This window comes from Juglans regia, chromosome 1 (assembly GCF_001411555.2).
Source record: "Juglans regia cultivar Chandler chromosome 1, Walnut 2.0, whole genome shotgun sequence".
Classification (NCBI taxonomy): Eukaryota; Viridiplantae; Streptophyta; class Magnoliopsida; order Fagales; family Juglandaceae; genus Juglans; species Juglans regia.
The window spans coordinates 39,399,618-39,424,298 of NC_049901.1; the positions used below are offsets into that span (position 1 = coordinate 39,399,618).

The 24,681-nt window shown below is 36.2% G+C and overlaps 2 protein-coding genes across 2 annotated transcripts; both read left to right on the forward strand.

Annotated features, from left to right (window-relative positions):
* The first annotated feature begins 4,149 nt into the window (after nt 1–4,149).
* On the forward strand, nt 4,150–13,944 carry LOC108992655 (DNA mismatch repair protein MSH7). Its single transcript, XM_018967258.2, has 17 exons — nt 4,150–4,598; nt 5,284–5,827; nt 6,450–6,545; nt 6,663–6,718; nt 7,203–7,269; nt 7,717–7,812; nt 8,365–8,496; nt 8,599–8,632; nt 8,744–8,791; nt 9,588–9,787; nt 9,888–10,014; nt 10,131–10,408; nt 10,535–10,729; nt 10,950–11,360; nt 11,496–11,592; nt 12,451–12,578; nt 13,363–13,944. Exons 1-17 carry the CDS (start codon nt 4,264–4,266, stop codon nt 13,846–13,848), a joined length of 3,330 nt encoding a protein of 1,109 aa, XP_018822803.1. The 5' UTR covers nt 4,150–4,263; the 3' UTR covers nt 13,849–13,944.
* A 1,667-nt stretch (nt 13,945–15,611) lies between these two features.
* Nucleotides 15,612–19,892, forward strand: LOC108992663 (ARF guanine-nucleotide exchange factor GNL2). The gene is made up of 2 exons (XM_018967268.2): nt 15,612–16,696; nt 16,793–19,892. The coding sequence occupies exons 1-2, from the start codon at nt 15,612–15,614 to the stop codon at nt 19,890–19,892; spliced, it is 4,185 nt and encodes a 1,394-aa protein (XP_018822813.1).
* The last annotated feature ends 4,789 nt before the right edge of the window (nt 19,893–24,681 follow it).

Consider the following 24,681-nt stretch of genomic DNA (forward strand, 5'->3'; position numbering starts at 1 on the left):
TAAGTGGAACAGTGATGTAAGGACAGGCTGGACTTCAAGTATATATGCATATAGCAAAACAGTGTTGGAAACTTGGAAGCAACCGATTATATATAGTAATTCAAATCTTGTAACTCACATATTGTAATTTTGTATTTTGTAATATAATATATAAATTCTAAACAATATAATATGTAATGGAATGCATTGTGTGTTGAATGCATTTTACATGATAAATATTGGATTTTGTTTTTTTGTTTTACATGCATTTAGTTAAAAAAATAATTAATTGTTTATAACTTTAGTTATTTTTAATCTTTCATTTTGATATATTTTTATTATTATGGACAAGGTTCAACATAGTTGGTAACAATATTTTTCTTTTGAAAAAACCTTAATACCATTTATAACAAGTTGAGGAATGCACTAGCTAGCTGTATATCATGTACAGTATAATTTAAAAGAGCTAATACAAATTATAAGCGAAAGTATCTCAAATATGTGTAAGCCTAGCCATACTATATTATATCTTATCCGAGACTTGAATCTCATGTTATAATGCTTTAAAAAAAATACGAAATTTTGGTACAATCTAGATTTTTGAAACTTATTCTAGATACAACTCGGGTCATGATTCGAATTAACTTGTGTCGGTATTCAGTTTGGATTTGACACCCGAATTCAATTCGAATTACTAGATACCCAGATTGGGACTTGGGTGCCAACCCTAATATTACGTGATTATATGGAATAAAATTGTGGGTTTATGAAAAGGAAAAGGGTTGTGCTGCGCATCAGCCGGAAGCCGCAGCACACCCTTCATAATTTTTTTTTTCTTTTTTTTCACCCCAGCACGTTAGGTGTGCTGGGCTTCTTGGAAGATTTACCTAAAGGAAAATAATGTATCAAATCAATGGTGGTAGTTGGGTCAATACACAAATCTCACGGTGACCTAAAAAAAAATAATTAAATCAAATTGCCGGGTTTGTGTTAAAGTAACTTGGGTCTAATTACACTCATCACAAGCTCTCTCATTTCATGTGATTTTCATGGTTGATTCATGAGTTGTGCCAAAGATTAATAGCCGTAATCTCTATAGTGTTTATGCGGTCTCTTTTTGAGTAGTATTATTTGAAGACTGGCCTCAACATCATATCGATACACTATTTATGTGATAAAATTTAAAATTTATCTTCTAAATCAAATTATATTGCGTGTATAGTATGTAGTGTAAATACTTTTAAATATAATTATTCATTCATTTTAACTTAATATATTGGATCGAACAAATCCGACTTGAGGAAAACATAATTGGATACGACAAGTATAAAATGATTAGTGAACAATATTAATTAAGTTTTTTATCACATTAATTAAGTTTATTTTCTTATCATATTAATCAAGTTTATCTATCTATACATTAATTAAGTTTATATATATCATACAATATTTGTCGCTCCTTTTGTTTCTAAATTATGGCGGAAAATTAGATTTTACATGAATTATAATATTTATTTAATTATAAAATGTATTTTTAAGTTGATAGATTACAATGTGTTGTGTATAAAATTTATGATATATATATAGACACGTATACGTATATAGGGTGATAAATAAATAAAACTTTTTGACAAAGTCATTCGAGATTAATGTGGCTAACTACATTTGTCAAATGAAGTGTTCATTATCAAAAAATTATGATTAATTTTATATTTATTATCTTTTAAGTTTTTACTAGTAACTTTATAATCATGATAATATTTTAAATATCTCAAAATATAAGAGTAAATCATGTTCTTATTACTATAAGTGTTTTTTTTTTTTTTTTTTTGTCACCGAGCCGATGCGGTAGTGCGCGACGCTCGAGATTGTACTGTCAGATTTGGTGATTAATAAAAATGTAATGTCAGATTTTCAATTTTGTATTAAATTTGGACAATATAAAAATACAAACGATTGTCTTTTTGTTCCTATATAATTTTTAATCTGACATTACATTTGTTCCACATAGAGTGTACTTATTCGATTTAGTAAAAAGAGTAGGAAATTGAATTAAAAAAAAAGATAATTTAACTATAAATAGATTCTATAAAAATAAATCTACAAATAAATATATCTTGATGTAGTACGTTAAATTATAGAACTACTTTGATTGAATATAGCAATGTTATGCATACTACCAATATACAATTTTTAATATGCACACAAAATTTGTGTTTGGTTAACAAATTTATATCAACTAATTTTAATTTATTATTATTTTTTTTTTAAATTTTAATAAAAAAATAATAAATAATTTAATTTTTTTAATTTTATAATAATATTAATATTAAAAAATAATATTTTAATAATATTTTATCATTTTAACTCAACTCAGTTCAATATCTAAACGCAAACTAAATTTATAAATTAAAGTAGTTTTATATTCTGTGCCAGATTATGAAATGTTTATATTTATCTGACGATGCATACAACGGTAAGTTGGTTCATGTTTTGCTGATTTGGCTGCCACTTAGGGGTGAAAGAAAAAAACTAGAAAACCCGTTGAACCGACCGAATTGGTAAGTTCGGTCCGTTTTGTAACATGTTCGGTTAGTTTTGAATATTAAGAACTGAAATTGAATCGAAACAGGTTTGGTACCCATTTTTAAAACATGAAAACTAGTTTGGACGAACCGAAATATATATTTTTTAATTTTTTATATTATATAGAGTTTTTTTATATTATTATATATATATATATATATATTATGCTAATTAAAGACAATGATACAACACCAATTACTCTGCAATTTATCTTCAACTTCATATTAAAAATTTATCTTTTTCACTCTAATTTAAAATTATTGACCTATCAACAATTTAAAGTACATAAAAAAATAATTATTTTATCCTTAGTTGTAAACAGATTGTGATATAGTTGTTATTATATTATTTCTCGCTAATTAATATAACATCAAACTGTAATCTTATTATTCTTGCATATTAATCTTATAAAATAAAATTAATCTTTTAACATAATATTAATCTTATTACATAAAGTTAATATTATAAATTTTAATAAAACATTTGACATAACATATCAATTATAATTTTATAACAGAAAATTAATATAATATTAAATTTTAATATTAAATGTGAATATTAATATTAAGTTATTAATATAAACTTACTTTTTTTTAACAGATAAACTTACTTTTGATATATATATATATATTAAGGATAAATACATTTTTGGTATAATAAATTATAATATATATTTTTTACTAAATAATTTTTACACATTTGATCATATATATTCATATAAAAAATCTAGAACTTTATAGGCTATAGTCAAATTCAATATTATATTAGTATATGCTAATTACTATAAAACAACGCACTTATAATATAATATAAATAGATTAATAATTTAGTATATGTAAACATTATAGCATTATTACTATACATAATTAAGTATAGAAATAAGTTAAACGTTAGTATAATAACATGTAATTAGACACTAATATAAATTTAATATATAAATAAATTAGATATTACTTACAAGTATAGAAATAAATCTAGTATAATAAGTTAATCTCACTAATTATACTATACTAAATTAATATAATAGCTAATAAGTTAGACACTACCAAGTATACTATACTGCTATATATTAGATGTTGGTAAGTTAGTAATTATTAATAATCAAACCGAATCATACATGTAAATCGAACCGAGTTAGACTAAAAAAAATTATATGTTCCGTTTCTTGGATGAATAGGTCGGTATTGATTTTCAGATTTTCAAAACTGATTTATATCCCTTTGATTCTAAAATTTGTTCAAAACCAATTCAACTGAACTAATTCCACCCCCTAACTGCCACCAACTCTAAAATTCCCTTTTACAAAAGGGCAATGGTACATTTGAATGTTTAGATGATCAGTTAAATTAGTCGTGAATAGTAATATCTTATAGATCTTATTGAGATGAGTTTAACTTTTTAAATTAAAATGTATAAAATAGATTTGGATGAGTTTAATTCTTTTATAAAAAATTAAAAAAATAATAAATCTCTTCGATAATTAATTTAAGATAGTTGATCAGTTTGGTTTAAGAAGCGAGCACGACCTAACTGTGCTTTTTCATCAAGGAGAGAATGTTCACAACGCATGTTCTTTGCCCAAGTGGTAGGGGCAAAACTTTGGCGCCATTTTTTCACATTCTTATAAATACCGCTTCCCTGACCTATCCCTCTCCCCCTCCTCCTCCCTCTCTCTCTCTCTCTCCGAAGATCTGAAAAATGCAGCGCCAAAAATCGATACTCTCATTTTTTCAGAAACCCTCGTCGGAGACCAATGGCTCCGGTGCTGGAAATGTGATCGGAAGCCGGCGAGTTCCTCAGTTTCCTTCTAAGCAGGAGAAGCAGAAAGGTTCCGCTCTCAATCGGGCCACGAATGATGCTGCCATGGACTCGTCTTTTGAAATCAGAGGAACCGACACACCGCCGGAGAAGGTGCCGCGGCAGGTTTTGCCTGTGAAGTTCGCCACAAACGAGAACGACAGAGATTCTTCCCTGTTCTCGAGTATAATGCATAAGTTTGTGAAGGTTGACGATGGAGAAAAGGCTAGCGAGAGGTACTGTTTTAACTTGCTAGTAGTTGTTATTTTGAAATTTTAAGTTTTATTTGGCTGCATGTTGCCATGTTTGAAAGAGTACTGTAATTATTTATATCTCTAGTATCCGAGTATAGTGGAGTTTGAATTGTCAACCTCTTTTACTGTGAAATACTACCTACCATCAGGCTGCTGAGAGAAATGAAAAGCATATGTAAATATTATGGCTTACACTTCATGGTGTTGCTTGAGAATTGTAGAGAATAGATTAACTCAGGCATTTGCCTTTTGAAGATATTAATTGATTATTCATTGTTTAGTCAACTGCAAAATGATGGCACTGATTAGAAGTTTATGTCAAAAGTAAATCAATGATCATTTCGAGCCTGCAGCAACTTATGAAGGAGTACATTTTGAAATATCTTGAGACATAGTTGAATGGCGCTTGTCTCATACAACTTTATTCACAAATCTAGTCACTCTCAAGTTTTGAAATTCAAGCTTATAGTTGTTAATGATACCTGTAGCTTTATGATGTTGTCACATACACAAATTACGGCATGGATGGCATATGTCATGACTAGTATAAACAACTGTCAGTCTGAGGTTTATACCTGACTACAAAGTATCTGATGTTATAGCTGACTAACTTTGCACTTATATGCTTGTGTCACATCTTGTTGTATGCTTCGTGTGAAATTTGCAGGAAGTTGGGTGATGGTGGTTTCTCTAATGTTTCTACAATATCTGGTAGATATGTTGAGCCGGAAGGATTGCATAAACAAGATGTGGCTTCCCAACGTCCCAAAAAGGGTGATGTAGTCAATTCTAGTGGGATAGTTGATCAACAATGCGCCTTGCATATCGAAATTGATGACGATATTCTTGGGCCTGAAACGCCTGGTATGAGACCTCTTGCTTCTTGTTTGAAGCGATTTCAAGAGGATATTCCAAGTTGTGGGGTTAAGAATGACACTTCCTTGATGGATTCGAGCAAAAGGCTGAAACTACTCCATGATTCAACAGTTTTAAATAAGAATCATACAGAAGTATCTGATACAACGAGCAAGTTTGAGTGGCTTGACCCTGCTCGAATCAAAGATGCCAATGGGCGAAGGCCTGGTGATCCTCTTTATGACAAGAAGACACTTTATATACCACCAGATGCTCTGAAGAAAATGTCAGCATCTCAGAAACAATATTGGAGTGTCAAATGTCAATATATGGATGTTGTGCTTTTCTTTAAAGTGGTTAGTCAATGTTGCATCAAATCTTGATAATTTCATTGACAGGATATGTTTCTACCCGTCCTTGTGCATTAGAGCAAGAATAGGCCTGAAAGTCATTTTATATTTAATTTACTGATGTCAATCGATTTCTAATCAATGGCTACTAAGAAGATGCAAACCTTCTTCTGTTGGAGACTTGGTAGAAAGATTGAATGCTACAACATGACAGATGCACCACGAGCAAAGCAATCCATTCTGATCATAGGAAAAAAATACCTCTTTCTTTTGTTCTATTTGGTTTTTTTTTTACACGGAGGCCATTAGGTGGGCTTGTTGTCTTGATGCTTCCTACATGAAGGTGACTGCAAGATATGTTATATAACTCTCTGGGTAAGATTTATGGGTTATGGGATGAAATCCTCCTCCTGCCCTTAGGCTCAAGCGGCCTCCAATTGTCTAAAAGGAGAAATATTCTCATCCTAGTTTGGGTCATTGGAAGCTATCCATGTTTTATCTTTCTACGTTTGAGAATTACACTAAAAAACTTGATTTAGATGTGCTGAATTGTTTGCTGCAGTGATTTTTTAAATTATAATTTATGGTTTTGGAATATATTTACCTAGTGTCACAAATTGTGATACAGGGAAAGTTTTACGAGCTTTATGAACTAGATGCTGAAATTGGCCATAAGGAGCTTGACTGGAAAATGACATTTAGTGGTGTGGGGAAATGTCGGCAGGTGACTACACGTTGACATAGTTTTGGTTCTTGTTTCCTTTTTCAATAGCTCACTTGAGCTAGTTTTTCATCTATTGAAGCTTGATTTTGTACTCGATAAATCTCTCCTTTCTATCAGGTCGGTATATCTGAAAGTGGGATAGATGATGCTGTTCAAAAGCTTGTTGCTCGTGGGTAAGAGGGTGACCAGACTTGCATTAGTCTTACCCTATCTGTGTATTCTTTGTTGAATTATGCCTTTTAAGGAAGAGTGAGGAAATTCTTTGTTGCAATTTAGGTGTTCCTCTTGTATATTTCCTATGTACTTGCGCTGCTCCTTTTGCATTTTTTAGTAAAATATTTGATCACTTATTAGAAAAAAACGGAAGAGTAAGGAAATTGCAATTGTCTCTACTTTTTAACTACATTTTGTAGTTAAGTTCTTCTCTGGTAGAAGGCAGCCTGGTATGCAAAAACTCCTGTTAAGGATTTCTGTAAAGGGTAAAGCTCAGCATGTTTGCTGAAATGAAAATCTTTTACTGGGCATGTTCTGTGTTTTCATCCACTGCATCTGCTAATTTTACCGCACACACATAGGAGTTTATCACAAACACTTGCTTGATCTAGCCACAACTGTTGCTATTTCTGAGTTGTTGCTTTTGCTTTGTTCTTTCTGAAGATATAAAGTTGGACGAATAGAGCAGTTGGAGACATCTGATCAAGCAAAAGCCAGAGGTTCAAATTCTGTGAGTTATCCATGCTGAATGATGGGCACTTCAAATGAATTCATAGAGTTTTCTTTATTGGGTCTATGCTTGACGCATGATATCTATCTTGTGTTTGCCGCTTGTTACAATTGAACATAGTGTTTGGCTTTCTAGCCTTAACGTTGATTGTTATCTATTTCCTCATCTGGTGCCAAAAATTTAGGTATCTGCTAATGAATGGTAAGTTTCTATGATAAAAGCTGTAAGCCACACCTAAAGACTGTTATTTTGTTACCATCAGTTTTTCTCTTGTTTTATGCATGCACATAATATGAATTTTATATTTATACTTGTTGTACTCTGAAACTTTAATGTGTCAGTAGTACCTTTGGGTTCTTTTGCATCTTGTCTTTCTGGGTTTATAATTTTATATCAGTGCTTGAGTTAACATTAAGTTTCTTGGTTTGACTAAAAAAATTGATTCAGGTAATTTCAAGAAAATTGGTTCAGGTAGTCACCCCATCAACCGCAACTGATGGTAATATTGGGCCTGATGCTGTTCATCTTCTTGCAATAAAAGAGGTCTTCACTGTCACTACTTAATTATGTTCCCTTATATACTTGCCCAATGTCAACCTTTGGGATATGTCCTGAATTTATTTGCTGTTTGCATGACAGAATAAGCTTGTCATTTATCTTTCAGTACACATTTCTGAAATTGTTGTCTTAGTTCAAGCTCATCTTATGATCTCATCATTAAAGATGGTCTGCCAGTGGGAAAAAGATTCGATCTCAAGAATTGTTTCTGTTTTTTTATCTCTATGCTTCGGGAAAATTTTTGTAGATTATGAAGGCTTGGTTTATTATTACCTTAGAACAATGCACTGTGATTTTCTCCTTATTTGTCGCTTTTTTCACCTTTATGAGCACCTTGAAGTAACATTTTTTTTCACCAGCACTGTTTATTGTATTTAATGAGGTAGTTAACTTTAAGCATGCTCCTACATCATTTCCTGAAAAGGGTTCTGCTGCACGAACCAGTAATGGTTCTATGTACTTATCTTATGGCTATTACCAACCAGAAAAATCTGTTCTGATATTTTAACACTATTTTTTGTTGAATTTTGTCTGTAGGAGCATTCTGGCTTGGATAACGGTTCGATTGTATATGGCTTTGCTTTTGTGGATTGTGCTGCTTTAAAAATTTGGGTTGGTTCAATCAAGGATGATGCGTCCTGTGCTGCTCTTGGGGCTTTGCTGATGCAGGTATGGGTTAATGTATAGTTTGCTTTTTGCAATTTGTTTTTGTGGATAACCATCAAATTTGAAAAATAAAGCTTAATTCTCTTGTTGGGGATTTGATTTTAGGTGTCGCCGAAAGAAGTTATATATGAGAGTAGAGGTGAGCATTCTTCCCCAACTCCAACATTTGTGGTTTGAGTAGAGTTCCATTTCTGAACTTTTATGTGACAAGAATTTCATACTTTGACACTTAAATATTCAACTCCTGCAGGGCTGTCCAAGGAAGCTCATAAAGCCCTCAGAAAGTACTCATTAACAGGTCAGAATACTGATAACTTTTCTGAATGGAAGATTATAAACAAAAAGTTTACATTAAATGCTCAGAACCTACACATACTTTACAAGTATTGCATTGGTTTTTCACATGTTATGTATAACCATATCAGTTCAACCACTGTGTGCAATACAAATACAACTTGGGAAGAACAACATTTTTAGCCAGAGTTCTGCAATATAATTGACATTGATTTCAACATGCTGAATTTGAAATTAGGTTAGATTATGTATCTCGGTGGATTTATTCTGACTTTATGTATGAAAAAAAGGTTGAGCTTTGACTTCAGCATGGCAGATGCTTTGGCTACTGTGCTCTAAAACCTAGAGAGAATCATGAATTGTGTACGTGCAATTTCTAAATAGGAGAGATTGCAATTTGGAGTGACAAAAGTGGAATCAGAGCACGGATTTCAAACCAGAGTTTTTATATTCAGTTATTGCAGAGCACAGTTTTGGCTGGGAGTTTGTATTCAGTTATTTAAGATTTTATTATATGAGTAATGCTACATATAGTCGTGGAATGCGCAAACGCCGTGCAATCGCTTTGAAAAAGAGTGGGGTCCACTATTAAAAAATTAATTTCTTTTCATGTGGGTTCCATATTTATTCACTTTTTTCAAAGCGACTGCATGACGTTTGGGCATTCACGACTGTAAGTATCATTTTTCTTATTATATACATGCATGTTTATATGATAAGAAACCAAATAGTTACCTTATCATGAGTTTAGAATCTCCCAATAAGTAGGTTCAAATCATCAAGTTTTGTTTATCTTGCAGGTCCTGTTACACTGGAATTGAGTCCGGTGCAGCTGATTACAGATTTCATGGAAGCTTCTGAAGTTAGAAATTTGGTGCAATTGAAGGGATACTTTAAAGGGTCTTCTACTTTATGGAATCATGTCCTTGATAATGTGATGCACCATGATATTGCCTTATCTGCTCTTGGTGGACTAATAAGTCATCTATCCAGGTTGATGGTAAGCTTATCTTTTCTTAAAGCATTAAGAGTAAGGAAAATCTGCTGCAAGGGTGTCTGTTGTTTATAGTAATTGACCTGACTTATAAAAAAAATTGCAGTTAGATGATGTCATACGGAATGGAGACATACTGCCATATCAAGTTTATAGGGGTTGCCTCAAAATGGATGGACAGACACTGGTCAATCTTGAGATTTTCAGTAATAATGCTGATGGTGGTCCATCAGGCAAGTTCATTAATCTCCTTATCTTTAAGAAAAATACTCTGGAAAATGTGTTCTATATTTTGGTTTCATTCTTAGTTATGTAACCCCTTAAAAGCTTAATGCTGATTGAATTTCAGGTACTTTGTACAAATATCTTGATAATTGTATGACATCATCTGGTAAGCGGCTTTTAAGGAATTGGATCTGCCATCCGCTAAAAGCTATTGAAGACATTGATAATAGGCTTAATGTGGTTGAAGATTTAGTTGCACGTTCAGAAATTATGTCACTTGTTGCTCAATATCTTCACAAGCTTCCTGATTTAGAAAGGTTGCTTGGACGGATTAAAGCTAGTGTTCAGTCATCAGCTTCTCTGTTACTGCCCTCATTTGGAAAAAAAGTATTGAAACAGCGAGTAAGTCTTTTCTACCTTTTTCTCTAGTAATAATAATATTTCCTGTTTGAAAGTTAATAGAATTATCTAGTTTGATCACTTCTATTTTTATATTTGAAAATATCTGATGTTTTTAGCATGGTACAGGTTAAACTGTTTGGGTCACTTGTGAAAGGCCTGCGTGTTGGATTTGATCTCTTAACACTATTACAGAATGAGGGGCATATAATCAAGTCTTTAGCAAAAGTATGTAGAATTCCAATGCTAAGTGGTAGTGATGGGCTGGACCAATTCCTTGCCCAATTTGAAGCAGCTGTAGATAGCGAGTTCCCGAATTACCAGGTCTTGTATCTTTGATCCAATACATTTCTTCGTTCAAACCACCTTACTGTCTTATGAATTGGCTTGATTTCTGATCTGTTTAGTCAGTTGTGCATCAAATCTATTCGGTATTTTCTAAAGCATTATAATCAGCACGAGTGCATGTTCTCTTAATTTATTATCTTTGAGTGGTGATTTTAGTTTCTAGTGTTGTGGCTCACACTGTTTTCTTTGGTGCCAGAATCACAATATAATAGATTCAGATGCTGAAACACTCTCCATTCTTATTGAGTTATTTATTGAAAAAGCTACTCAATGGGTTGAAGTCATTTATGCCATCAACTGTATCGATGTACTAAGATCTTTTGGAGTCACTGCTACTTTATCATGCGGGGCGATGTCTAGACCTGTTTTTTTGCCTCAATCTGAAAATATGACTGTGGGGGAAGAAACGGGACCCACGCTTAAAGTTAAAGGGCTATGGCATCCATTTGCCCTTGGAGAGAATGGAGGATTGCCTGTCCCAAATGACATTATCCTTGGTAAGGATATAGATGGTTATCATGCTCGAACTTTGCTATTGACCGGACCTAATATGGGTGGGAAATCAACTCTCTTGCGTGCAACATGTCTAGCTGTCATACTGGCACAGGTTCTTTTTCTCCCTCTGGGTAATTTATTTTGTTGTTTAAGGCCTACAAATGAATTAACCTCTTATATTTTAAACCCCTTGATGTTCTGTTTGCGTTCATCTTATTTACATTTGTTAATCTGCAATGACTTACAGCTGGGCTGCTATGTGCCCTGTGAGTTGTGTGTTCTCTCACTCGTGGATATTATCTTCACACGGCTTGGTGCTACTGATCGAATCATGACCGGGGAGAGTAAGTTTTCTCTAGCACCAAAAAGGAAAATTTAATGGTAACAAAGTACCCATCAATTTTTGTTTTTTTTTTTTTAAAAAATAATTTAATTTACTGGTTGCTTCACTCTCTGTTATCTGAATCCCCCTTGTTTTGTGCGAGAACTGAGAAGTTGGCATGCTGAACCATTTAACAGCCAAGTAATAACGGAAGAAAAAAATAAAATGAGAGAACAAAGAAAACAGTGTTAGTTCTGCATATCTATGCAAATTCAGAATTAGAAAATAAAAGGGGAAATGAAAAAAGTGCATGCAGTACTTCATAATATAGTAATGCCACCAGTGGAATGCGAGGGGATGTGGGTTTTGATGGTACAGTGGTCATAAAGCCACTGCAGTCATGGTGGTAGGTGTTCCAGTAGATCCTGTCATGTCCTTCAGTAGTTGTATGCGGTGGTGTTACAGTGGTGGTTTTTGCTAGGTTTAATTGAAAAAACTGATGGAAGCTTAATTAATTACTCTCAGTAATATTTTGAATGACCCTTTCTAGTATGACCATCCAACACTATTAAAATAAGAAGATAACTTCTACTGGCTAATTTGATATTTGTGCTTCACAATAATTCATGCTGGAAAACTTATTCAATTGCTGAACTCAAGTGAAGTGGCTTGTACATATAAATGGGCCATCACTTGACAGTCTTCTTACACCAAGTAAAATGTATGCTTGCTTCCTTTTACTGTATTACTAATTACAGTATTGGATGTTAAAGCTAAATCTCGTTTTCTAGCAAACACAATCTGACATGGATTGAAACTCAGTCTCAGACACATCTACTTAGTTTGCATGTGATGGACTTTGAATGTCAATCTTTTGTAGGTACCTTCTTCGTTGAGTGCATGGAAACAGCATCAGTTCTTCAAAATGCCACTCAAGATTCTTTGGTTATTCTTGATGAACTGGGTCGAGGAACAAGCACTTTTGATGGATACGCCATTGCATATGCGGTGAGGCTTTTGCTTTTTAACTAGTTTTTGCTGCCTTTGTTCTTCCTTTCATCCGCTCACTGCAGCTAGTGTATAAATTTCAAAATTCTAATAACGATATTCTCATATTTATTTTTTATCCTATTTTATAGATATTGCACTGCAGCAGTATGTATATATATTTATATATATATATATCTATCTGCTCACCTCACATGTACTGTCACACTTTGATTGTGTACTTCCTGATCCATGGGGTCCAACGCATTGGACATATTGACATGTAAAATCTTTCTGTACTGGTTTATTCTAAACTAGTGGTGGCTACTCTGGAAAAAAAAAACATAAATATGACCTACTTTGAAAGAAAAACAATTTTTAAGTACTAAAATTTTGCATTATTGATATAATTAAACTTTTTGCTTTGTAGATAATAGCCAGTTTAGTGCTTAAAAACATGTTGCACATTGATGATTGGCGAGCATGTATTCGGGTGAATTGATCACTACTGTCACGTAGCTGTTTCTTTTGAAATAGGCATGGACAATAGCACACGTATACTCTTATATCCCGCATAAGGAATATGGTACTTTTGGAGGCAGCATTGAGAATGATCTGAAAGAATAAACCAAAAAAAAAAAAATGCACAAAAGAATGATCTAGGCCACTTATAATTTAGGGTAATTACATACTATCAAGTTATTAACCTTTTTGTTCAGAAGTATTGTATGTGCCATTGTTCACTATGTTTTATTTTTAACACGTGTTGTCCATTTCAATGAAACCAACCATGAATATCGTCCAGGTATTTCGCAATTTGATCGAAAAGGTTAACTGTCGACTGCTATTTGCTACACATTACCACCCACTTACAAAGGAATTTGCTTCTCATCCTCATGTCACCCTGCAACACATGGCCTGCACTTTCAAGTCAAAATCGGACTGCAATTCTAAAGGTGACCAGGAGTTGGTTTTTCTGTACCGGCTAACCTCTGGAGCATGCCCAGAGAGCTATGGATTGCAAGTGGCAACGATGGCTGGAATTCCGGAACAGGTGGTTGAAGCTGCATCAAAGGCTGGCCAAGTGATGAGAAAATCACTTGGCGAAAGTTTCAGGTCATGTGAGCGGAGATCAGAGTTCTCGACCCTACATGAAGAGTGGTTGAAGATGCTGATGGGTGTTTCTCAAACCGGAGATTGTAATTTTGACGACAGTGATGCTTTTGATACGCTGTTTTGCTTGTGGCATGAGCTAAAGAGCTCATATGGATCGCATGGCATTTATAAGTAGAGTCTGTAAGTATCAACATCCGATAAGATTTTATTTTTTAACCTGAATTTGTAAATTTGGGAAAAGGGAAATGGCAGCCAAAGCATCTTTGACGTGTGTTGAATTTCCAGTTTCCACTAGTTTGATCACTAACCGAAATGAAAAAAATCAGGAGTTATTAATATTAACGGTAGAAATTAGGAGTTTACAAGAATCAGTCGGACCGACCATCACCAATGGAGACAAGCTGCCAAATTTAAGAATCGGCCAAAATCGGTGGAGAACTGGACGGCCGGCGGGAAAAAATTAATAAAATCGACGTCGGTTGGTTTGGTCTCGATTCAAACTGCTTAACTAACTGATATAATATATATTTTTTATACAATACAACGCCGTTTCAAATATTTTTATTTTTAATCTTGTAAAAAATAATTAAATGAAACCTCACCAAACAACGGCATTGATTTTTGGCTAGGGTTAAAAATCGTTTGATTCTGCCCCATTTCCCCCTTCAACATTTCACTTTTCACAATTCTTTCTCCCTATCCCTCTCGTGACATTGTCTTCTCTCACTTAGACTCTCTCCTCTCTCATTGTCGAGGACCCCCACGTCCCACGACGACTGTGTCACGACCAACACCTCTATCCTCTCTCAGACTCCTAGTTCTCAGCCCCTTGCGGTGTCATCTCTCTCTCTCTCATCTCAGCGTCATCGCACGCAGAGCCACCTCCATCGCCACCGAAGTCATAGGCAACCTTTCTCCCTCTCTCTGCGTTACTAAACAAAGGACAAACCAAAGTATATTTAAGGCATTGAAACGAAATATTTCGGTACCATATCGTTTTGAATACCATTTCAGGATAGTCTATATTAGATAAATTAATTATATATGTATAAATCATATTTTAAAATAACAACAATGTAAGTTTTAAAAAGTTAAAATACATATTTATAAAATTTAATAATATTTATAAGTTCTTAATTTAATTATTAAAAAAAATAATCATTCATTTTCATTTCGAAAAGGAGAGTAGTAATTTGATTTTTAATTCTAAAAAAAATGAGATTAAAAAAATTTAAGAATAATCTTTAGATTTGAGAATTGGAGAATTGGAGTGAACTGAGTGGAGAAAGAATCACTTTTGATGGATACGCCATTGCATATGCGGTCATCAGACTTTGCTTTTTGACTACTGTTGCTGCCTTTGTTCTTCCTTCCATCTGCTCATTGCAGCTAGCTAGTGTATAAATTTCAAAATTCCAATAACCATATTCTCATATTTATTTTTTGTCCTACTTTATAAATATTGCACTGCAGCAATAGAAATATATATATATACATATATGATATATGATATATATAAAAGTAGGTATGATTTTTAACCTGAATTTGCAATTTGGGAAAAAGGAAGTAGCAGCCAAGGCATCTTTTAACCGAAATGAACAAAATCAGGAGTTATTAACGGTAGAAATCTTCAAACGTTCATTTTGGAACCAAACAAATTAATTAAAAATAATAGACGATTAAATAAAAAAATTAAACCGACAACCTCCGACAACCTTTCTCCCTCTGTCAGCGTCGCTAAACAAATCTGTCGGAGACCTTTCTCTCATCTGCTTCAAACCCCTAAAATATTGCTCATTTCATAACCACAAAGATTCCGAAACTCTCTCCCTCCAAAACATCCGCTGTCCGTTCCTAACCGTTTTTTGAACTTCTGCATGCAAATGTTTTTTCTTCTCTTTGCTTTTCCACTAATTTCTTCCTCTACTCACTATGGACATGGCAAGAGATCAATATCAAGACACAGACGAAAACGACTACACGTCGAGCCGAGAAACAAAGAAAGACTCGGCAGCCAGATCCAGAAGGAAAGATCTCGGAATCTCGTGCATGCTGAACACCGAATTGGGCGCTGTTATGGCAGTGATCCGTCGTCCTCCTCTCGATCCAACTTCCCAATTCTTCGTTCCTGAGGAGAATGTCGATCCCACGATCCTACAATCCTTGAAATCGCTTCGAGCACTCCTCTTCAATACCCAACAAGAATGGCGTACGGTCGATCCCTCTATCTATCTCACCCCATTCCTCCAAGTGATTCAAGGCGATGACATCCCAGCCGCCGCCACAGGTATCGCTCTTTCCGCCATTTTGAAAGTGCTTACGCTCGAAATCTTCGACGAGAAGACCCCGGGAGTGAAAGAAGGTATCAATTCCATTGTTATTGGGATCACGACCTGTCGGTTAGAGAAGATTGATTCGACTTCTGAGGATGCCGTTATGCTGAAAATCTTACAGGTTCTTACCGGTGTTATGAAGCACCGCACCTCGGTTTTGCTCACCGATCACGCTGTCTGCACTGTCGTCAACACGTGCTTTCAGGTGGTGCAGCAATCAGCGAGCAGAGGGGATTTGCTTCAGCGCAGTGCGCGGTACACAATGCATGAACTAATCCAGATTATATTCTCCCGACTGCCCGAGATTGAGGTTAAGCAAGGGGAGGATTCAGAGTCTGAGTCGGATGGCCACGATGTTGACGTTGGTGGCAATTTGGATTCCGGGTATGGCGTTCGATGTGCAGTCGATATCTTTCACTTCTTGTGCTCTCTGCTAAATGTAGTTCAAGTGGTGGAGACAGAGAGTTCTAGTTTTCAAGCTGCGGACGAAGATGTGCAGCTTTTTGCTTTGGTTTTGATCAACTCCGCAATAGAATGGAGCGGAGATGAAATCGGGAGGCACCCCAAGCTTTTGAGGATGATCAGGGATGACCTATTTCACCATTTAATCCATTACGGAATACGATCAAGCCCTCTTGTTTTGTCCATGATTTGCAGCACTGTTTTGAACATCTACCACTTTCTTCGCAGGTTAAAAATCCGATAGCTCATAATTTAATTTTCTTAGATTTGAAACCAAGATCTTTTAGGAGAACCCAGAAATCGTATATATATATTTTTTTGCAGGTTTATCCGTCTCCAACTGGAAGCCTTTTTTGTCTATGTATTGCTTAGAGTTGCCGCTCTTGGAAGCCCATTGCCACTCCAAGAAGTTGCACTTGAAGGAATTATAAATTTCTGCAGGCAACCAACGTTTATAATTGAAGCCTTTGTGAACTATGATTGTGATCCCCTTTGTCGAAGCATATTTGAGGACACCGGGAAGCTACTTTGCAAGAACACGTTTCCGGTAGCTAGCCCTGCGACTGCTTCACAGGTACAAGCCTTCGAAGGATTAGCAACCATGATTCACAACATTGCGGATAATATTGATAGAGAAGATGATTTGAGCCCTTTTGATCCGTACCCAGCTGAGATCACAGAGTATAGACCCTTTTGGGAGGAGAAATCCCAAGATCATGAACTCGAGTCTTGGGTGGAATTTGTAAGGGTAAGGAAAGCACAGAAAAAGAAAATATTGATTGCAGCAAACCATTTCAACAGAGATGAAAAGAAGGGATTGGATTACCTTAAACTATCCAAGTTGGTTTCTGATCCCCCAGATCCCAAAGCCCATGCTTTCTTCTTCCGCTATGCTCCTGGACTAGACAAGAACATGATTGGGGATTATCTTGGCGACCCCGATCAGTTTCACGTTCTCGTTCTTAAGGAATTCACGGATACCTTCAATTTTTCAGGCATGATTCTTGACACTGCTCTACGAACGTTTCTAGAGACTTTCCGATTGCCAGGAGAGTCCCAAAAGATACAGCGGATTCTAGAATCATTCTCAGAGAAATTTTATGATCAACAATCCACAGATACTTTTGCAACCAAGGATGCAGTCTTTATTCTTTGCTACTCCCTTATTATGCTCAACACTGATCAACACAATCCGCAGGTAAGGAAGAAGATGACAGAAGAGGAGTTCATCAGGAACAATAGAGCAATCAATGGAGGGCAGGATCTTCCTCGGGAGTACCTTTCCGAGCTTTTTTGTTCTATTTCAAACAATGCTATCACCCTTTTTGGTCAGCCTGGCGTGCAAGTAGATATGAATCCAAGCAGATGGATTGAGCTGATGAATCGATCCAACTATACACAACCCTTGGTACTAAGTAATTTTGATCGTCGGCTGGGAAGAGACATGTTTGCTTGCATTGCTGGGCCATCGGTTGCTTCTCTCTCTGCATTCTTTGAACATACTGACGAAGAAGAATTCCTACATGAATGCGTTGAAGTGCTGTTCTCAATTGCCAGGATAGCACAGTATGGATTGGAAGACACTCTAGATGAGCTCCTCGCCTCTTTCTGCAAATACACTACACTGCTAAATCCTTATGCCTCTGCGGAAGAAACCTTATTTGTATTCAGCAATGATATGAAGCCAAAAATGGCCACACTAGCTGTTTTCACCATTGCCAATAACTTCGGGGAATCAATTCGTGGGGGATGGGGAAATATTGTGGACTGCTTATTGAAACTTAAAAGGCTAAAACTACTTCCCCAATCTGTCATTGAATTTGATACTGCTTCCCCCTCTTCATCTGACATCCCAAAAGAATCTGAATCAGCCATAATCTTCCCTGCTCGCAATCCTAAATTTGGTAGCCGCCAGGCTTCTAGCACAATTAGTCGGTTTTCACATTTTCTATCTCTAGACAGTACGGAAGACTCTCTGTCCTTAAACATGAGTGAATTTGAACAGAATTTGAAGATCATTAAACAGTGCCATATCGGGAATATCTTCAGCAATAGTTCAAACTTACCTGATGAAGCTTTATTCAACCTTGGCCGCTCTCTAATATTTGCAGCTGCTGGAAAAGGACAAAAGTTCAGCACCCCCATTGAAGAAGAAGAAACAGTTGGATTCTGTTGGGATTTGGTGATTGCCATTGCTTTGGCCAATATTCAAAGGTTCCAGGAATTTTGGCCTAATTTTCATGATTATATGCTAGCAGTCACTCAGTTTCCTATGTTCTCCCCCATTCCATTCGCAGAGAAGGCCATTATATGCCTTTCCAAGGTATGTCTTAAGCTCCTAAGTACGTATCGACATGAGAAGTTCCCAGAGGAGCTCATTTTCAAGTCCATCAATTTAATGTGGAAGCTGGACAAAGAAATCCTGGACTCATGTTGTGAGTTGATAACACAATCAGCGAGCAAGATTCTTATAGAGTATCCTGCAAATTTGCAAACCCAATTGGGATGGAAGTCGGTGCTTCATTTGCTATCAGTCACTGGGCGGCACCCAGAAACCTATGATCAGGGAGTTGAGACATTGATCATGTTGTTGTCAGACGGGACCCATGTTTCCCGGATAAACTATGCTTACTGTATAGATTGTGCATTTGGTTTTATTGCACTCAAGAATAGTCCATTGGATAAGAATTTGAAGATTTTGGACCTAATGGCGGATTCTGTGAATTTGTTGATCCAATGGTATAGGAATCAATTCTCAGAATCAGGGAACAGTTTTAGTGTTGCGAGCAATACAAGTAACTCCTCTATGGAGGACAATTCAAAAGGTATTGGCTCTTTAAACTTTGCCATGAATTTATTTCTTAAACTTGGGGAAGCATTTCGAAAGACCAGCTTAGCCCGGCGAGAAGAGATGAGAAACCATGCAATCCTATCTCTTAAAAGAAGCTTCACACTAGCTGAGGAATTGGATCTCACTTCAACCAACTGTATTAACTGTTTTAACCTTGTCCTCTTTGCAATGGTTGATGATTTACATGAAAAGATGCTGGAATACTCAAGAAGGGAGAACTCAGAGAGGGAGATGAGAAGTATGGAAGGGACCCTAAAGATTTCAATGGAGCTCTTGACCGATGTGTACTTGCAGTTCTTGAAACAGATATCAGCGAGTCCCGGGTTTCGGACATTCTGGTTAGGGGTGTTAAGAAGAATGGATACGTGTATGAAAGCTGATTTGGGAGAGTTTGGTAAATCAACAGTTCAAGAGCTAATTCCCGACCTTTTGAGAAAGATGATCACACAGATGAAGGAAAAGGAGATTTTAGTGCGGAAGGAAGGTGAGGATCTCTGGGAGATTACCTATATTCAGATACAATGGATAGCTCCTTCACTCAAGGACGAACTATTTCCTGAAGAAATCTTTTAGTGAAAACGAAGTGATGAGACAACTTTGGTCAAGTTTGAGGGATGTAACATACCATGGTAGTCTTATCCCATGCACGTACACACCAGCCACTAAATTATTTTCCTGTGATACTCATATGCAACTGTCAATTACAAGTTCTTTCTTTTGGTACATAAACCGACTTATTTGAGGGGAATCGAAGCTGTGGAATCAGACAGCATTTACTTGGAATCCATTAGCCACGAAAATTAAATTGAGAACCTAATTGTATTGAGTGGATTTCCAAGAACTAAATTTAAGAACCATAGACGTCCGGGACAGGGAAAAAATTAGAGACAAATCCAGATAATTGAGAATAATAAGAGAACAAGCTGAACTTTGTTGCATATTAAATTAGAATTAGAGTATTACTAAGGATACAAAAACCATAAAAAATGCATAAAAGCTGAAAATTCAAAAAGAATTTGGTCCGGTTGCTACCCTTTTCTTGATACAAAAGCCTCAAGATTTTTAAAACATGCTCCTTTCTCCAAAATCCTTCCAGTAGATCTAGATGTTGTGGCTCGATACTCAGCTTCAGTGCTAGACTGAGACACCACTACTTGCTTCTTTGCACTCCATGAGACCAAACAATTGCTAAGAAAAACACCAAACCCTTGAAGTAGAGTGTCTCTCATCAGCCCAATCCGAGTCACAAAAGTCTTGCAAAGTAATATCTCATTTGGAGTAGAACAACCCATGGTCAACAGTGTGCTTGATGAAGCGAATGACTCTTTTGACAACATACCAATGAGCAGTAGAGGGAGAGTGCATGTGCTAGCATAGTTGGTTCACAGACAAGGCAACATTGGGCCTAGTGAGTGTACAATATTGGAGGGAGCCAACTACTTTCCGGTACTCAATAGGATCAGCTAGGGGTCACCATCATTGCAGGACATTTTGGCACCTGAGGGGCAGGGAGATTGGGCTGGTTTGGCTTCAACTATGCGAGTGCGATGTGTTGTAGGATGTGGCTCATATTGAGTGGAATACGTATATAGAGAAAGCAGGCTAATGCCAAGAGTGAAGCGGAGTGGAGTGACGGGAGCTAATACCTATGTACGCCTAGTGTTGGTATAAATACAACATTATGTAACCCTATTTTGAGAGTTAGTGAAAATTTAGCCACCGCTCCTGTGGCATACTACTTAACCACATTAAATCTGTGTTTTCTTGTTTTAGTTTTTTCGTATTGTTCATCATAATTGTCGCACGTAGCACAACACGATGCAACAAATATTGGATATAGAGCAACACAAATGAAGATCTACAGTAGTGTGTGTGGCTTGAATGCCTAGGAAATAGTTTAAGGGGTCAAGATCTTTTGGGAGATGTTTGGAAATCATTTTTATCTCATCCCATCTCATCTTGTTTCCTTATCAAATATCACTCAAACACAAACACTTTCAAACTAATCATTACAACTTTTTGAAACTAATAATTACAAGTTTTCCAAATTTTCAAACAAAAAATAAAAAACAATTCAAATTTTTCAAATTTTAAAATAAAAATTATATTAAAAAATTATATTCTAACAATATTTTAACTTTATAATCTTTTTTATTCAATTTTCTTTATCTCCTTTCCCAAAATCTAAAAAATACTTAACTCAAACTATCTCACTCCAATTCACAAATCATCTTATTACTATTCATAAATTTCTCATTCCATCTCATTCTCCAAGTATTCCCTAAGAGGGAAATGATGTTGGAGCTTAGAAATAACAGAATTTATCACAGTAGGGGTAGTGCATGTAACAAGTTTGTCATCCACATAGATTAGTATAAAACTTTGAATGTTGTCTTGAATGAAAGTGAACAAGGAAGTGTCAACCAGAGAGGCTTGAAACTCAAGTTCCATATATGGCCTTATGAAACTTGCACACAAAGTCAGGTTTAGAGCCATCAATAACCCTTGTAGTTGTTCCATAAAAATATCCTCCATAAAAGCTCCATGCAAGAAGGCATTAGAGACGTCAAGTTGCAAAATTTTCCACTGAAATTGAATAGTCATGGCAAGGATAATACAAATAGTGGAAGCTTTGACTACTTGACTAAAGGTTTCATGGTAATCAATGCCACACTTTTGTGATCAAAACCTTTGGCAACCAAGCGTGCTTTGAACTTGTCAATGGAACCATCAGATCGTTGTTTAATTTTATAAACCCATTTGCCACGAATAATATTCTGATTAGGAGGTTAAGAGCAAAGGCTCCAAGTTCCATTGAAAATGAGAGCCTCAAACTCCTGTGTCATGGCTGCTGATTGGGCTAAATTATTACATATTTTATATATTTAGAACCAATATATTTGAATAATTTCATTACATTATTATTGATTTTAGATGGAAAAATAGTTAAGATGAATAAATAGTAACGGCATCTGCCCAATACCGAGAAGGAGCATGGGCACCTATTAAGAGAGCTCGAGCAATCTCAAGAATGTGTCGATTTTTTCGCTCAGCATTACCGTTTTGCTGAGGGGTTTGGGGGCATGAAGTTTCATGAAGAATGCCATGATGTTTGAAATAATCCCGAAAGTTGTGATTAACATATTCACCACCGTTGTTTGATCGGAACACTTGAACCTTAGCAGAAAATTGGGTGTTTATCATAGCATGAAATGACTTAAACACACCGAAAACTTCATCTTTATGTTTTAGCAAATAAAACCAATTCATGCGAGTACAATCATCAACAAACAACACAAACCATTTGAACCCAGACACAGTAGTAATTGGTGAAGGACCCCACACATCAGAATGTATCAAGGCGAAAGGAGTATCATTTTTATTCAGACGCAAGGGATAAGAAACCCTATGACTTTTTGCTAAAATGCATGTTTCACATTGAAAATCAAAATGCTTCAATTTAGAAAACAAATCCGGAAACAAGTGTTTCATGTAGGTGAAGGACGAGTGTCCTAAACGACGATGCCAAAGCCAAATCTCCTTCTCTTCGACACCAACAGAATGCTACATGTGATGAGCTCTGCCCACGCTAAAGTCTTCCACATAATAGAGCCCCCCTCTCTTAGTACCACACCCAATGATCTCCTTGGTGAGAATGTCCTGGAGAAGACAAAAGGCAGGGTACATAAGCACAATACAATTAAGATCAGACGTCACTTGGCTTACGGAGAGAAGCTTATGAGATAGCGATGGAACAAGTAAAGTATTAGGTAGCTGCAGAGTAGGGGTTAAGTTCACGGTGCCCGCGTCAGTAACGGGGGAAATAACACCATTTGCATTAGCAATATTGGTACGTCTTGGTAAGGAAGTCTGTGTAAAATCCTTAGCATCAAATGTCATGTGGTCAGTGGCACCAGAGTCCAGCAGCCATCCACCACGTTCAGCATTACCAGGTGAACTAAAACAAACACAGCCAAGATTTCCTGAGTCAAGAGAAGAAGGAATGTCCGAACCGTGAGCAACCTCTGGTGTAAAAGACAAGTGAGGTTCTGCATGAGCCACCGCTGCAGTACCAAGACCCTCGTCGTTACGAGCTATGTCAAGACATTTCTTAGCCTGGAGATCATTCCACCAATCAGGATACCCGTGCAACTTAAAGCAAGTTTCACGTGTATGCCTCTAATTTCCACAATGAGTGCATTTCAAGCCGTCAGACGATGCACGAGATTTCTGCTTCCCATTAGCAGGCCCAAGTAGGTAGGGAATGGACGAAGTTGCAGTACGTCACCCCGAATCTTGTCCAGTCGGTCGTCAAGGCCATCCAAGAAAACATACACTCGGTCTTCTTGAAGGATAGTATTATATAGATGAATATCAACTGCACATTCCATTGGATTAGGATGCCGAAAATCAATCTCACGCCATAACCCCTGAAGATCATTATAGTATTGCTCCAAGGAGCCTCCAGCTTGTTTAAGCTGCATCACACGACATCTAAGGTCATAAACCTGAGACGTGTCACTACCATCAAAATAAGTGGTAGCAATGGAGTCCCACACCATTTTGGCAGTAGGAAACCGAATGAAATTCCCTATCAATGAGGAATTCATTGAGTTAATTAGCCAGCCTTTGACAATGGCGTTATCTATACGCCATTTGCGAAAGGAGGGATCCGTCGACGATGGTTGTGGAAAATCACCATTGATATATCTCAACTTATCTTTGCCCGAGATGTACATCTCGACAACTTGGGACCAGAGAGCATAGTTGGTGCCATCCAACTTAATGCCAATTGGAGCAGCAGGGGGTTCGGTGGAAAGGGTCAGTGTTTGGACTCTGCTAAGAGCTTCAGTGATTTTTGTAGTGAATTCGGTAAACATGGACTGGTGCTCTATATCAAAATCCTACGACATGGTTGGCGAGGTAATGGAAAGCAAGTATTAGGGTTTTCGGGAAGAAGAAGGTCCATGATTATTCTCTGATACCATGTCAAAATATTTACTCTTTTTTTCATAATTAAATACAATCGGTTGCTTCAATATATACGACCAGAATAAATCTTCTATTTTAGGCTATACAGAACATGTTGCTATAATCACGTTCTCGTGTGATGGAAAGAATTTCTTTCCATCCCCCTTCCTATAATTCCTCCTATCTACCCATATATTACAACTCACGCCAACAGGCAGTACTATCAGCATACCATGATTGAATATCAAACTCTTGGTTGGATTGTGCTACCATTGCAGCCAGTTGTGGAGGAAGATGGGGCCCTTGATACGAATAGTCCAAACGGTGAATGAAGTCCAAGGCTTGATGATTTGATCTGCCGCAAATTTGACATGGGACCTTGGTGGTGTTA